At 39.9% G+C, this 14,569-nt stretch overlaps 1 protein-coding gene across 5 annotated transcripts in view; it reads right to left on the bottom strand.

Moving 5' to 3' along the window:
* The window catches only part of Helz (helicase with zinc finger), a 145,750-nt gene that overhangs the window by 57,901 nt on the left and 73,280 nt on the right, over nt 1-14,569 (bottom strand). For 3 of the 5 annotated variants that reach the window (XM_041635667.1, XM_041635668.1, XM_041635669.1), the window contains 6 exons: nt 13,416-13,595; nt 12,833-12,937; nt 7,150-7,328; nt 4,562-4,680; nt 2,481-2,626; nt 773-920 (listed from right to left, as the gene is read on the bottom strand). In XM_041635667.1, coding sequence (XP_041491601.1) covers nt 773-920; nt 2,481-2,626; nt 4,562-4,680; nt 7,150-7,328; nt 12,833-12,937; nt 13,416-13,595 — 877 coding nt within the window. The remainder of the gene's footprint in view (nt 1-772; nt 921-2,480; nt 2,627-4,561; nt 4,681-7,149; nt 7,329-12,832; nt 12,938-13,415; nt 13,596-14,569) is intronic. The other 2 variants (XM_041635670.1, XM_041635671.1) reach the window with 2 other exon arrangements.

Consider the following 14,569-nt stretch of genomic DNA (forward strand, 5'->3'; position numbering starts at 1 on the left):
TATGTAACAAAAGCTGTTTTTTCATAAATATAATGAGCAGAGATTAGAAATGAAACACACATATTTTCTTCATCTTTCTGTGACAGCTGGAGTCTTAGCTACAGACTTCCTACTACTCCCTTAAGTAGTAGTTTGCCTGCTGCCTGATCTGAACACCTAAGGACACCCACATTCTCTCTGGAAAGCAGAAACTGGAAAAGAGAATTACGAAGTCCCTGATGAGACAGTGTGCCAATGTTGGAGACTGTGTGATCTCTCGGAAGCACAGGATTCTTCAATTCAACTCTTCCTTGTTCAAAATGATGCCTCCTTTGAGTATAAGCTAGAAATCTGCTTTAAACTTAAGCTAATAATGTTCTATGTCAGAATATATTGGTTTTTCCTAACAAAGTTGTGTTTTCTGCTTTGACAATATTACAAGAAGAAAATCAGAGCTGGGCAGTGGTGGAGCATGCCTTTAATCCCAGTACTAGGGAGGCAAAGGCAGGCGGATCTCTGTGTCTACAGTAGCTAGTTCCAGAACAGGCCCCAAAGCTACAAAGAAACCCTGTCTCAAAAAAAAAAAAAAAAAAAAAAAAAACCTCCCCCATAAAAAGAAGAAAATCAATTTTTTTCCTCCTGTAGATTCATCTTAATAAATAAATGTAAAGTTGGCTCAATTTTTCTTATAAAAGAAATCAACACACTATCAACTGTCAACCCTGGATTCAAAATAAATGCTCAAAAGAACAGACCAAGAAAACATTAAAATCAGCATGGATAACTAAGATACCTCTGCATTGTTATAAAAAGCTGTGCTATTTTTTTCTTGTACATCTTCCCCTCGTGCTGTAAAAAATGTTAGTGGGTAGAAGTCCTTATGTGCTGGCTGCTTTCCACTGGCCATCAGTTTACCCTCATAGAAAAGCTCAGAGGTATAGCTGCAGAGGAAGAAAAGAACAAAGGAATCTATCAGCCAAATTAATTTCACCTACACAAAAACCTGCTGAATTCTAATACTAATTTATGCCCACAATTAATTTTTGTCCAAACACTGAATACTCATGATGCCAATAATTTCCCAAAAATAATGACAGTGGTAACAGAGAAAGTCCCTATAACACCATTGTTAAATGCATTGATTTGTAAGAAATGAAACCAGAATGCAAAAGAAATGATGAGCATTTACAACTAATTAAAATCTCTGCTCTGGGGAAAAAAAAAATCCCTAAACTGAGTTTTCTTAGCTAACGCGCAATCCCAGTAATGTGGATCATGTACCGCCATGGGTCACCTAACAAACCTTGGGTCAACAATGGACCCCATGGCCTAGACTATAGCTGAAAACCTCCTAGCACATCCAAAACACAGCACCAAGAGGTCCCCACCTCTGTGGTGATGCTGGTGGAAACCCACAAAGGACAATGATACACAGTATTCCTATTCCAAAGGACTGTTCTATTGTTTTATGTATCTTGTTATTTCAGAGTGTATCCTTCCATCTATAAAAACATGTCTGTAAAGCCGTCTGTTATGTCATACTGGCAGCCTCATACATCTCCTGTTTACCATGAGACCAAGTTAGCAGACTCATTATACTGTTTAGAGTTAGAGACTGGTTACACTGTTTAGTCTGTGAAAAGCATCCTGTGATATTAACACGATGACAAAGTCCAAATGACAGTTCTCAGACTGCATCCTAAGATTAAGTGACATGTGACTGAACATGCAAACACAAAGATACAGATTTAGATACAATGTACCAACTGTAGTCTCCAACTGTAAAGTGAACAGGCTTTGCTGAGAAACACATTGTCTGGTACTAAACTCATCACTGACTATGAATGGATGGCAACCATGAAAAAGGAAAGCAGTGTGAGATGACGACAGAACAGAATCTGTGCAACTGCTCCCAGAGAGATCTAAAAATGCTTTCCGCAGGCATGACATAACAGATATTATTAAATTATAGGAAGCTTTTACAGAGTTTGTTTCTGACGTGGCTGTTGACTAGAAAAGGGCACATGGAGGCCCCCAGTTGGCGACACTCTGCTCTTCAACTGGAATGCTGGCCATAAGAGTTGGTCACACAGATGTCACATAGGAGATGACTCCTTTACACATGTGTACTATATTTAAAAAGAAGTCTTTTTTAAAACTCAGTGTCAGGGTTTCTCTCTTTCCATTTCCTTTCTTTCTTTCTCTTAAAATAGATAATGTGGCATGTCACTTTTCATATAGATTATGTATTAATTCATAGAAAAACATATCATGACCAGAAAAAAACTGAAGTTTTAGTACTCAAACTGCATTATTTCTTAGGAAGAATCACAGCTCTGGATTTTGAGGTATTCTTTTAAAAACACAAAGCTAGGCATAGTCTGTAACACTGAGAGACCACAAATAATCCACCTAAAATCACCTGTGCCTGGCCATGTGCTGGCCGGGTTCCCTCCCACAACCCATACAAGTGTGAGTCAGAGGGGACAGCTCACACCTACTTGATGATAGCTTCATGGGAGCGGTAGTTCTCACAGAGGAGGATCCTACATGGAAACTCGGCAGGATAATGCTCGTAGAGTCGATCAAGTAATGAAACATGAAGGTTTCTCTCCCTGGCAAACTCGCTGTAAACAAAAGGACTGAGCTGTAACAGACAAACATGCAAAGAAAATTTAACCAGATATATAAATAGTATTTTTGAAAGTGCTTATATAGTCTTCTACACTACAACTTCTCATGTATTTAACATGCCGAATGCTGGAGCAAGCACCCATCCCAAATCAACCTTCTTGTCTACAAACCATTTTATGAATTCAAGGACTAAAGCTCCTACTGAGTGCAGTGCAGCAATAGGGTCTAAAGTTCCTACAGTTACACAGAACCCTCCCATACAACTTAATAATTTAAAGAGCATAAATCAGTTACTTCACCAAACCAATCAATTATTTAAAATAATAAACTGGGGGGCTGGCAAAATGGCTCAGTGGGTAAAAGTGCTTGCTGTCAGACTTGATGCAGAGTTCGATCCTGAAAGCCCACATGGTAGAAAGAGAGAACTGACTGCTGCAAGCTGACCTCTGACCTCCACATGTACAACATGTATGCATGGCTGGGTGTGCGCACGCGCTCACACACACAAAATAAACAAATAAGGGTTTTAGAGGATTTACTATAAAAATAAAATAATAAATTCAGGCTAGATGTTGTGGTACACACCTGAATAACAGAACTTAAGAGACTTAGGTCAAAGTGTTGTGTTTTGAGGCTAGCCTGGGATATACAGTATAACTTTGTCTCAATAAATAAGTAAATGAATAAACAAATAAATAAATAAATAAATAAAACTGACTCATAAGAAATTTGACTATGATGAACAAATATTAATACTATAATCAACAAGCCTTTTCCATAATGAAATCTACTATCCTATCTGCTAACCTTAAAAATTAACTTTAGAGGCTGGAGAGATGGCTCAGTGATTAAGAGAACGGGCTGCTCTTCCAGAGGTCCTGAGTTCAATTCCCAGCACCCACATGGTGGCTCACAACCATCTCATAACTGTCATGAGATCTAATACCCTCTTTCTGGTGTGCAGATGTACATGTAGACAAGAACATATATACATAAAATAAATAAATAAATCTTTTTTATAAATTAACTTTAAATGGGCTAGAGAGACGGCTCAGAGGCTAAGAGTACTCACTGCTCTGCAGAGTACCTGGGTTCAGTTCCCACACCCTCTTCTGACCTCCATTGGCACCGCATGCACATGGTGCATACAGATATACTCTGATTCACACTTACATATAAAATAAATATTTTTTTAAAACTACAAAAGGGTTATGTAACCAACCTTAAATCCATACATAAATGATAAAACATAGCAAGAAAGTTTTCTTTTAATTAAAAAAAATTATAAACAGCCTCCTTGTTTAAATAAGTACACAGAGCCACTCTAGGCTACACCTTTTACTGCGAGAGAGAGAGAGAGAGAGAGAGAGAGAGAGAGAGAGAAAGAAAAGAAAAAAATCACACTTAAACTACTTCAGGCAAGTGAGCACAAAATTCCTTCTGCACACTAGCTACTTTCCTGGAAGACTCACGCCTGCTCTGCAGACCCTCAACCCACTGAAACATCAGGACAAGCTCCAAACAGCATCACAGACAGATGGCGTCTCTCTTTATATGTAAGTATGCAAATGGCATAAAATCTGACATATTTGAAATTGTGGCTATAATTTTAATAGTATGCTTTATTTCATAACACACTAAAAATTAAACCTTCTCAAAAACAGATTTTAGAAGTAGGGAACTACAGAAGCACTCAGCAGACTTGGCTATCACATCCTTTGTCTTGTCCTGTCATAGCCTCAAGGCTAATGTCGCAATGGTAGCTCCACATGGTCTCCCGAATCGCTACAAGAAGTTCAAGGCTCCTCTCCTGCCCCATCACCTACTTCCCACCTGTTGACCTTTACAGAACAGAGGCTAATCTAGTAAAGAGAAGCCCTAGAATGAGGTCCCTGCTCTGGTAAAAACTGGTATTAACTTGTAAGACAGTGACTAAGATGGCACCTACCTGCATATGATCACCAGCCAAAACAATCCGTGTGTTCTTAGTTGCTAAGGCTAGAGGCATAATGGTCTCACACTCCATGGCCTGGGCAGCTTCATCTAACAGAATGTGCGTAAAGAACCCTGGAAGGCACAGTGTAAACAGAGCACACATCACAGCAGCAGTACAGAAGTAGTTCTCCCTGCAGCCCTAAGGAAAGAGCTTCCCTAGTTAATCCAAGAGTCATGAGTACCTTAAGGTCATCCTCAATCTAGATAACAATCAAGACATGATTTTTTTTAAAAAGGTTAGGAGCTGGAGAGATGACTCATTAGTTAAGCAAATGCACTGCTCTTATAGAGGACCTGGGTCTGGTTTCCAGCACCCATGTTGGATGGCTGAAATCTACTTGTAACTTCAGGGATCTGATATCTTCTGCACATACATATATACACATATACACATAATCTCTCTCAGATACAGAGTACTAAAAATAAATGATTTAAATATTTTTTAAAAAAAGATTAAAAAGGGTTAACTATTTTCTTTAGTTATCTTTTTTTTTTTTTCAGGAGCTGCATAAATACTGATACTGTTGTCTACTAGTTAAGTTAGAAAAGGCAGAGACAAGGGGATCTGAACTGAGATCAACCTGATCTACAAAATGAGTTCCAGGACAGCCAGGGATACACAGAAAAATCCTGACTTGAAAAGCTTATTTATAAATAAATAAATAAACAAACAAAAAACAGAAGGGCCAAAGTGTGGTGGCACACACCTTTAAACCCAGCACTTGGGAAGCAAAGGCAAGTGGATCTTTGAGTTCCGGGTCAGCCTAGTCTACTGAAGGAGTTCCAGGACAGCCAGAGCTACATAGAGAAACCCTGTTATCACCACAGGATTGATAAGAGAATGAAATGAAATAATATGTAACAGAACCCAGAACAAGAGAGAGACCTAGTAAACACAGCTCGATGCCCTGGCCTCTCACCAAGCAATGCTACAGCATCTAGCTTTCTATCTGCAGAACACGTGTACAAGGTATCAGCACCAATGAGGAGGGAGGGGGCTGAAAGGTCAGTATTCCCCAACTGACCTTTCAAGGAGCCTTGTTTGCAGTGATGCTGCCACTGTGCCATGAGCTCTGAAACCCATCCTAGGATTGCCCTCACAGCCACTAAGAGCTAAAGGCATGGAGAAAAAGTCCCATCCCACGGGGGCGCCTTCCCATGTTAGTCACTAATCCCAGGTTAGTCACCTCCCTTAACAATTCTTTCTAAAATTAAAATGAGCTTCATTTGGGAAAAGAAAAAGGTTGGCTGTCATTTCTTCATTTAAGATAAACAGAGCTTTTAATCTTAAAAATGTTAAAGTTGAGGACTCCAGGTGTTTACACCCTGGGCCAGGTACCAGGAATACAGAGAAAGTGAATACCCTCTGCCATCCAGGGACTCAGAGGTTCAACAGAATTTGTCACTGGCTTTAAAGGCAATTCCAATAGGAGACAGAAAAGTAAAGAGCAATGTCAACAACTAAAACAGAAGCCAGTGAGAACCCTGCTAAAGTTCTACTGAAGTGGCATGATCGTCTTATGGTCAAGTCCTATCCTACTCGCACACTTGTCATCGTAGATTTGTGTACTCATATAGAATTAAACTGAGCTGGGCATGGTGGCACACACCTGGAAGCCTAGTACTTGGAAGGCTGAGGCAAAAGATTGAGTTCAATGCAAACATGAGTAACAAAGCAAGACTCTGTCTCAAAAACACAAAAGTGAAAAGTAAATAAAATTAAGAGTGATTTGGCATAGTTCCAGAGTAAATACAATGATCTCGGGGCTAGAGAGATGGCTCAGCAGTGAAGAGTGCTTACTGCACAATGATAAAGACTGAAGCTCTGCTGCAGCGCCCACATATCAAGTAGGGCATCCTGCCTATGCCTATAACCCCAGCTCCAAAGAGGAAACAGACAGGGAACCACTCGGGCTTGCTGGCCTTCAGCCTAACCAAGACAGCATAGCATGAGTCTCAGACACAGGGGAAGATTCTGCCTAAAAGGAATAAACAAGGAGTAATGGAAGAGGACACCTTTTGGCTTCCATACACACACCCACAGGCACGTACACCTACACATTCGCCTGTGCATGCAGACGCAGACACACACACAAGTAATCTTTTTAAAAAAGAGAAACCTTAATCATGAGCCGTGATTGTTATTTCTACACAAGATGCAAAAACAACTTAGGAAACCTCAACAAACCATACATGCACACACACAAAAACACTGTCCATATTTGAATTCTTCACGTGTTCACTAACCAACCACCTGGCTGACTAGAGCACAAATGGGACTGCAGTCAGCGAGCTGACTATACTGGGGGCTGGCAAGTTATTTTCAGTCAAGGGCCAAAGAGTTTCTTTCCCTGCTGACCTGCTGAAGATCCCACCTGAGATTTGCACCACAAAAGCAGGCACAGACAAGAAACAAGTTAATAAATGGGCATGGGCAGCTGCATTCCATGCAGCAAAAGAAACACCTGGCCAGACATGGCCCACCGGCTAGAACTTGTCAAAGTTAGGCATATGCTAAGCCCCTGTGGTGAGTGGGCATACCGGGTTCAAGGTCCAGCTGGCAGAGGTACTGGGAAGTATTCAGTGTGACCACCACCACTCGATGTTTAAGGATGTCTTCCTTCTGGGGCATCTGGAAGGTGGAGTGTGCGCTTGCGATCAAACAGTACTGATGCACAACCGGGTGGACAGTCTTCACCCAGCGGTTTCGGAAATACACCCTACAAGAGAAGACCACACTTCCTGTTAGGACGGTCATAGTTGCTGATTACTAAAACACTAGACTGTTACTTAAGACCATAGTGCCAAAAATTAACAAATAAATAAATCTCAATCATTCATTCCATATTAGACTTTAGAATATTAGGATAAAACTGCCACTATGCCCACAATGACCTTCCCATCAAATAAACATAAAGTGTAGGTGCCAACACAAAATACCTATTTTTTTAAGTATGCAGATTAATCTTTCAACAATTAATATATCAATTTATGCTTTATAAGCAACAGTTTGTTTTAAAAATTAAAAACTGAAACCTTTCATGCTCAAACTACCTTTTTTCAATTATACTATTACAAAAATGTACTTAACTTATATTTTAATTATTTATTATGCTAACACAAACCATGAAATTGTATGCTTATAACATTTTTAGGTTAGGACAATTTGCAATAATTTTACTTTAGAAAAGTTCTTGCCAGGCGGTGGTGGCGCATGCCTTTAATCCCAGCACTCGGGAGGCAGAAGCAGGCGGATCTCTGTGAGTTCGAGACCAGCCTGGTCTACAAGAGCTAGTTCCAGGATAGGCTCCAAAACCACAGAGAAACCCTGTCTCGAAAAAAAACAACAACAACAACAAAAAAAAAAGTTCTTAAAACTATTTTTAAAAAAGACCTCTACCTGGGCTTCTGAAATCTGAAGATAAATTTTTGAATAATCAAAAACTCTTTAGTGCAAATCTTAAAAAATTTCATCTTTCCAAATAACTACAGTAGAAAATATGAACAGGAATCAGCTATAGATTATTCTGATCTGTACAGACACAACCTTTTCATCTTTCCAAATAACTACAGTAGAAAATATGAACAGGAATCAGCTATAGATTACTCTGATCTGTACAGATACAACCTTTTCATCTTTTCAAATAACTACAGTAAAAAATATGAACAGGAGGGGGCTGGAGAGATGGCTCAGAGGTTAAGAGCACTGATTGCTCTTCCAGAGGTCCTGAGTTCAATTCCCAGCAACCACATGGTGGCTCACAACCATCTATAATGAGATCTGGTGCCCTCTTCTGGCATACAAACATACATGGAAGGAATGTTGTATACATAATAAATAAATAAATCTTAAAAAAAAATATGAACAGGAATCAGCTATAGATTACTCTGATCTGATGTACAGACACAACGTAAACTTCTAGCCTCTACCACCCCACTGCCCACGTGACAAGGATCTGTGCGACAGCACAGGGCTTCAGAGCAACCACAAAGGCTTTGGCTTTACTCTGAGTTTAATGAAAAGCCATCAGACTGGACAGGGTAGTCGTGGTGCCTCATGTTGCTGGAAGACTACTCTGGTCTCTGGGCAGAATCCACTTAGGGAGAGAGTTAAAGGTGGCATACTGCTCACTGTTTAACAAGCAGAATGTGAGTAAGGGCTCCAGCATTTGCTGGCTTCTGTGATGTAAAAAGCAGCTCCCATGGCCAACTTCAAGGCATCTGCATGGTGTCAATAAACATGAACATGGAAAGGGTTCATAACGGGCCCTCACAAGCTCATATGATTTGATTCCAGAACAATCCTAAGTGAGGTGGAGGGAAAAGCAGGGTACAAAAGCCACAGGGAGGCAGGTCGGGAGGTTAATGCCAGGATCTGGACATGAGATGATGGTGGCTTGCATAAGAGCAGAGATATACAAATTGGATTCACTAGACATTTTAATGTAATATCAACAGAATTCATTAATGATCTAGTGATAGAATTTAAGGCAATGGATGATTCTGTCATTTCTGCTTTTGAAACAGTGAGTCTGAGATCATCCAGGCTGGACTCGACCTCACTACACATAGATGGAGTATGATCTGCATTCTTGTTCTACCCATCTCTACCTCCTGATCGCTGGCTTACAGCCACCTACTTCTAGCTTTTGAAACTAGATGAATGGGGTAGTATTTAGCGGAGAAAGAAATAAAATAAATGTGACATTTTTCAAATCAGAGAATTAACATTGGCAAATGATGTTTTTAAGTTCATCATCCACTGAAAGTATAAATGTAGGGCATAAAGACGAATATGCTCAAAACTCTGGGTTTCTAGCACCACAGGAGAGAAATAAAAAACATAAATATATATGTGACAGCATATCTTACATATTCCATAAGATTCAGATTAATACTTAAAACAGAAAATAGTTTGGTATATGTAATTTTAATTCACTGAAGTCTCTGTAATAAATTCACATACAATAAACAACTAAAAATGTCAATACTAGCCAGGTGGTGGTGGCATGCGCCTTTAATCCCAACACTCAAAAGGCAGAGGCAGTCAGATCTCTCTCAGTTCGAGGCCTGCCTAGTCTACAGAGCTAGTCGAGGACAGCCAGAACTACAGACAAACACTGTCTAGGAAAACAAACAAAACAAAAAGTTACCACTTAGAACAGAAATTGTCAAAAACCGATGATTCCTTTATTATAATAATAATAATAACACCTATTTCTTTAAAGACTACCCGAAATGAAGCTGCCTTCAACTTTCCCAGACAGCAGTAACACCGTTCCTCCAGATAACTGCCTCCATGCACTATGGTCTTGCGAGGGTCAGAAACTTATCCTCAGATCCACATACAAAAAGAAACTGCTGGGGGCTGGAGAGATGGCTCAGAGGTTGGGAGCACTGGCTGCTCTTCCAGGGGTCTTGAGTTCAATTCCCAGCAGCCACACGGTGACTCACAACCATCTGTAACGAGGTCTGGTGCCCTCTTCTGGCCTTCATGCATACATGCAGGCAGGATACTGCATGCATAGTAAATAAATGAATAGGAAGGAAGGAGGGAGGGAGGGAGGGAGGGAGGGAGGGAGCTTTCCTCATACTTCTTTTCCTTGTTTTTGTTTTTATTTGTTTTGTAACTTTGAGACAAAGTCTCACAGTGTAGCTCTCGTGACTCCTGATATTACAAGGCTGACCTCAAATTTGTAATAATTCACCAGCTTCCGCCTCACCAAGTACTAGGATTACAGTCATGTGCCACTCCCCATCTGTATTTCTATATTCTTTTTGTCAAATCTCTGAATTCTATTCATTTGTTTGTTTACTTATCTGTCTATAGGGATGTGTGCATGTATGTCATATATACACATGTATATAAATCCCCCAATTCTAAACAAAGTAAAAACCGAAACTCAATGTAATCTAAAATGTTATCTAAGAACTCCAAATACGTTAGGCTCAGTTGGCAACTAACAGAAACTTCATGAATCCTAACCCTGAGTATCGTGCTTACCACACTACTACTTTATCTCCTCACTGACTAGTCTGGTTCCCAGGGCCAAGTCCACACTATGGCCTGAGAAGTAGCCAACTTATATCAGCCTGCCTTTCTATCAACAGCTCTCCTCTCAGGAGCCTATAGACATCTGGTGCCCTCTTGTGTTCCATCTCTCACATTCCAGAACAATTCCAGTAAAGCTGTTTCTTTCCCCCCCCTCCTCTGGCTAGGGATGTGGCAAGGAGCACTTGCTTAGCATGGCCAAGCCCATAAGGTTCTATTCCAGAACCACCAAAAGGAGCAAAACTCTCAAAGAGCAATTAGGCATTCTAATCCGCTCTATCTCCCAAATCTATCATGGTTATGATTCATAGGAAAACTATCAACTAATCTCAGCAAATGTTCTAATAGGAATTCAAGACATAAACCCTCCTAGGTTGCAGCTGCAAGCTAGCACCGCTCCTAGAGAAATAAAGCTACAGTAAGTATGTAGGGTGTTGTATATAAAGAAAACACTCCAGGAAGCTAGGCACTTTTTCATTTTATTCTGTTTACTAAATGAAATAATCTGAAAATAATTATTTTTTCATCTTGGATTCAACAACTCTGAGAGCTAAGAAAAAGTGAAATATCTTTCTGCACTTGGACCACTCTGAACACACTCTACTGGAAAAATCACTTTGTATTACACATATGGGGACATATGTCATGGCGGATCCTCACAGCCCAAAATAACTGCACGTGGAAAGGCTATATAACCTAGAAATATGATGGGAGTCTACTATCTCAAATATCAAATACCCTATGCTAAGTCCACCAAGCAAGATGGGGGCTTCTCTCAAGTATTTTATTTTTGTTTAGTTTGCTTTTTTTGGTTTAAGACAGGGTTTCTTTATGTAGCCTTGGCTGTCCTGGAACTCACTCTGTAGACCAGGCTGGCCTCAAACTCAAGAGATCGCCTGCCTTTGCCTCCCGAGTACTGGGATTAAAGGCTTGTGTGTGCGCCACCACTACCTCCATTCAACTGCTTCCAAGCCAAGAACAACATGATATCCAAGACTGCCACATTTTCTATGCAACACACACAGACACACCACTACAAGTAAATAAAACAATCAACTCTTCTCCATTAGAGAACACTCAGAGTAGAATGCTAGCTCCTCCACTTCCACTGTGAGGTTAGAGGTTAAAATCCGCAACCTACTGTGAAGGCATCTTTCAGTAAACATCTCGCCCATGCTCAGGGGATAAGTGGTCAGTATTTTATTACTACACGTAACTGATTCTACTGCACTGATGATTTCTTAGTCTTTACAGCGAGAGGACAGCACAGCATGGGCATCTGTGCTAGCAGGCCACACCACTGTGCTGAACACTTTCAAAGGGTTTTGGTGATGGGAATTAAAGAATTAAATAGCATAACTTCATGTTTCCATGCCTGGACTCGACTAGAAATAAGAGGTTAGTATATTATGAATCAAAGTGTGGTTAGAAATTAATTTTAAGCAGTAATTAATAATCATATGACCAACCTAAACCATGGTGTATTAGTTTGCAAAATGGCAAAACTAATAATTCATATAACAACAAAAGTAAATGATATAATAACTACTTATGATTCTTTATTGTTTTCTGAAGAAAAGGATTTTTATTCTCCCATAGTCTATATTTAAGTATATTTTATGTCCACCACATATAATCATTGGACCTTTCTACAGCAATGGAAAATTTCTTTTGATACTCTTTCTCTTACATAGTAGCAAAAAGTCCTGAACACATCATCACAGTGCTGCAGAAGTGTGAAGAACACATGCTTCTCTAATGTGCAGCTTCCAGTAAATGACCACAGTTAAAATTTGACTCCGTCAAGAACTGTTATTACATGACTTCTCTGCTATGCAAACCGTGCTAGTAACCAAACTCAATTTGATTTAAGCTAATTGCTTATCTTACACTATTTTTTAGATGTACATACCAAAATCTACTCCAACCATAACAACAGTTTTACATGAGAAACTTAAAAAAGGATGTCTTTCTGTATATGTAATGTTTCAGAAATGGTCAACAATTTTTACATTTTGCCTTAATTTAAGGATTTCTTCCAATGACATAACCTTCAAATGCCAATGCACAATTAATGCTTTAGGTGTTTCCAAAGCCTATAAAATCTTTACAGACACCTTTTCTTAAGAATAACAAAGAACGATACAGATACATAATAAGCCTTAAAAATACCTGAGAGGTCTTGCCTGGGGATTGCCTGCTTCTACATATGGATGTAAATAATCCTTTATGTAGAGGTCAGCAGCACTATTAGAATGGGTGCAAATGAGAATCCTGCTGAAATAAATGGTGCAAATAAAAAGAATGACACAACATAAAGCTAGTCAAGCAGTATATAATATCAAAAGAGCAGTGGCCATCTTACATGTCCATTTCCCTCACCCTGCTCAGTCTTCACCAAGGACCCCATGATGTCTTTAGAGAGTATGTTACTCTAGGCTATAGAGGACTTCCCCCAAATAAATTTTAAATCTGTCTGTAATAAACATTCTAAACCCAGCTCTTTGAGTTCTAACATACCCAACCCTTAGCAGACTTGAAGATTTGACAGCTATGTTAAAAACTCTCATTGTCTACATTGCCAGCTTCTAAAACAACATATTCTAAGAGAATACAAACTTCATCGCTTTGAGGTCTTGCTCTTCCTTTAATGATTAAGAGCTGGATAAACTGTCTCGTTGGCCCTCATTCTATCTTTAAAACAAGAAGAGAAACTGTGTCTGGCTAAGGAGACAGTAATGCCTCCTCCACTCACCTGGTCTCCTGCTGCTGCAAGATGTGCTTGACCGCCTGAGCCAGGGTGAAGGTTTTGCCTGTCCCGTAGGGTCCGATGATGAGAACAGGCGGCAGCTGGATGGAGAGAGGAGTGGTGATAGCCAGGACAGCTTCCTTCTGTTTTGCATTTAGTCGAGGATCTAGTTGCTCATCCCACTGTCTGTAGAAAATACAAACATACACATCAGTATTGTCAGTTTCACCGACACACCTACACAAGTAGCACAGCATCTACAATAACCAACACTTACGCTAACACCTCTCCAGATTACAGTCAAGGTAATCTCTTCTACAAGGAATCAAAACTAACCTGAGTTATATACTAATCTAAAGAAAACAAACACTTGTAGTCTACTTGCTGGCAATACTTCAAAATACAAGAAAAAACTGTTTCCCATAATGGGGAAGCTGTAACAGAATACAAAAAAACAACTATCTACTGTCTACTGCTGACCTACTGGAAGATCTCCATCCAGGCCTGGAACACAAAGAAAAGGAAAAACCCACATCCCCCTGGTTAAGAGATATTTGATTAAGTAACAGATTGACTAAAATCTTGATTAAATAGCAGGGTTTTTTTTTTCATACATCCAGATGAAATGGCGTATTTTCTGGTATTTTCCCACATTTGCCATCCACCCACACAGCTCCTACTGTTCAGAGTGACGACCACCTGCAGCACATGTGGCTGTGTAATGAACCCGCTCCCACGAGTGCCCCTTCCAACATGGTTATGATTTGAAGATTTCAATGGACACCAGATGCTGAGGCAGGTGAAAGTAAAGAATCAATGGCATTCTTCCTCACAACGCCAACCAAAATACTAATGCTGCAACAGTTATGGTAAAAGTGCTGAGATGTGAGCTAAAACAGAAGGGTGTGTGAAGACACCGGCTAAACTTGTCAAGTATCTGTGGAACGACCAAAGGCAGGAGGACAGAGTTGAGACCAAAAGTCCCTCTTGGTGAGGAAGGCTGAACTCCTTACATATGAAAACTGTCCTAACCGTCAGAGATGCTTAAGAATTGCAACTGATCCACTGTGCTAAACTCAAACCAAGGAGAGTCTTTTTTTTTTTTTTTTTGAGTCTTTAAATCTACAGACCCTTAGAAAATCAACTCAGGAGATAAAAAC

This window comes from Microtus oregoni, unplaced genomic scaffold (assembly GCF_018167655.1).
Source record: "Microtus oregoni isolate MIOR12 unplaced genomic scaffold, Mior012 000048F_ref0000485, whole genome shotgun sequence".
Lineage (NCBI taxonomy): Eukaryota > Metazoa > Chordata > Mammalia > Rodentia > Cricetidae > Microtus > Microtus oregoni.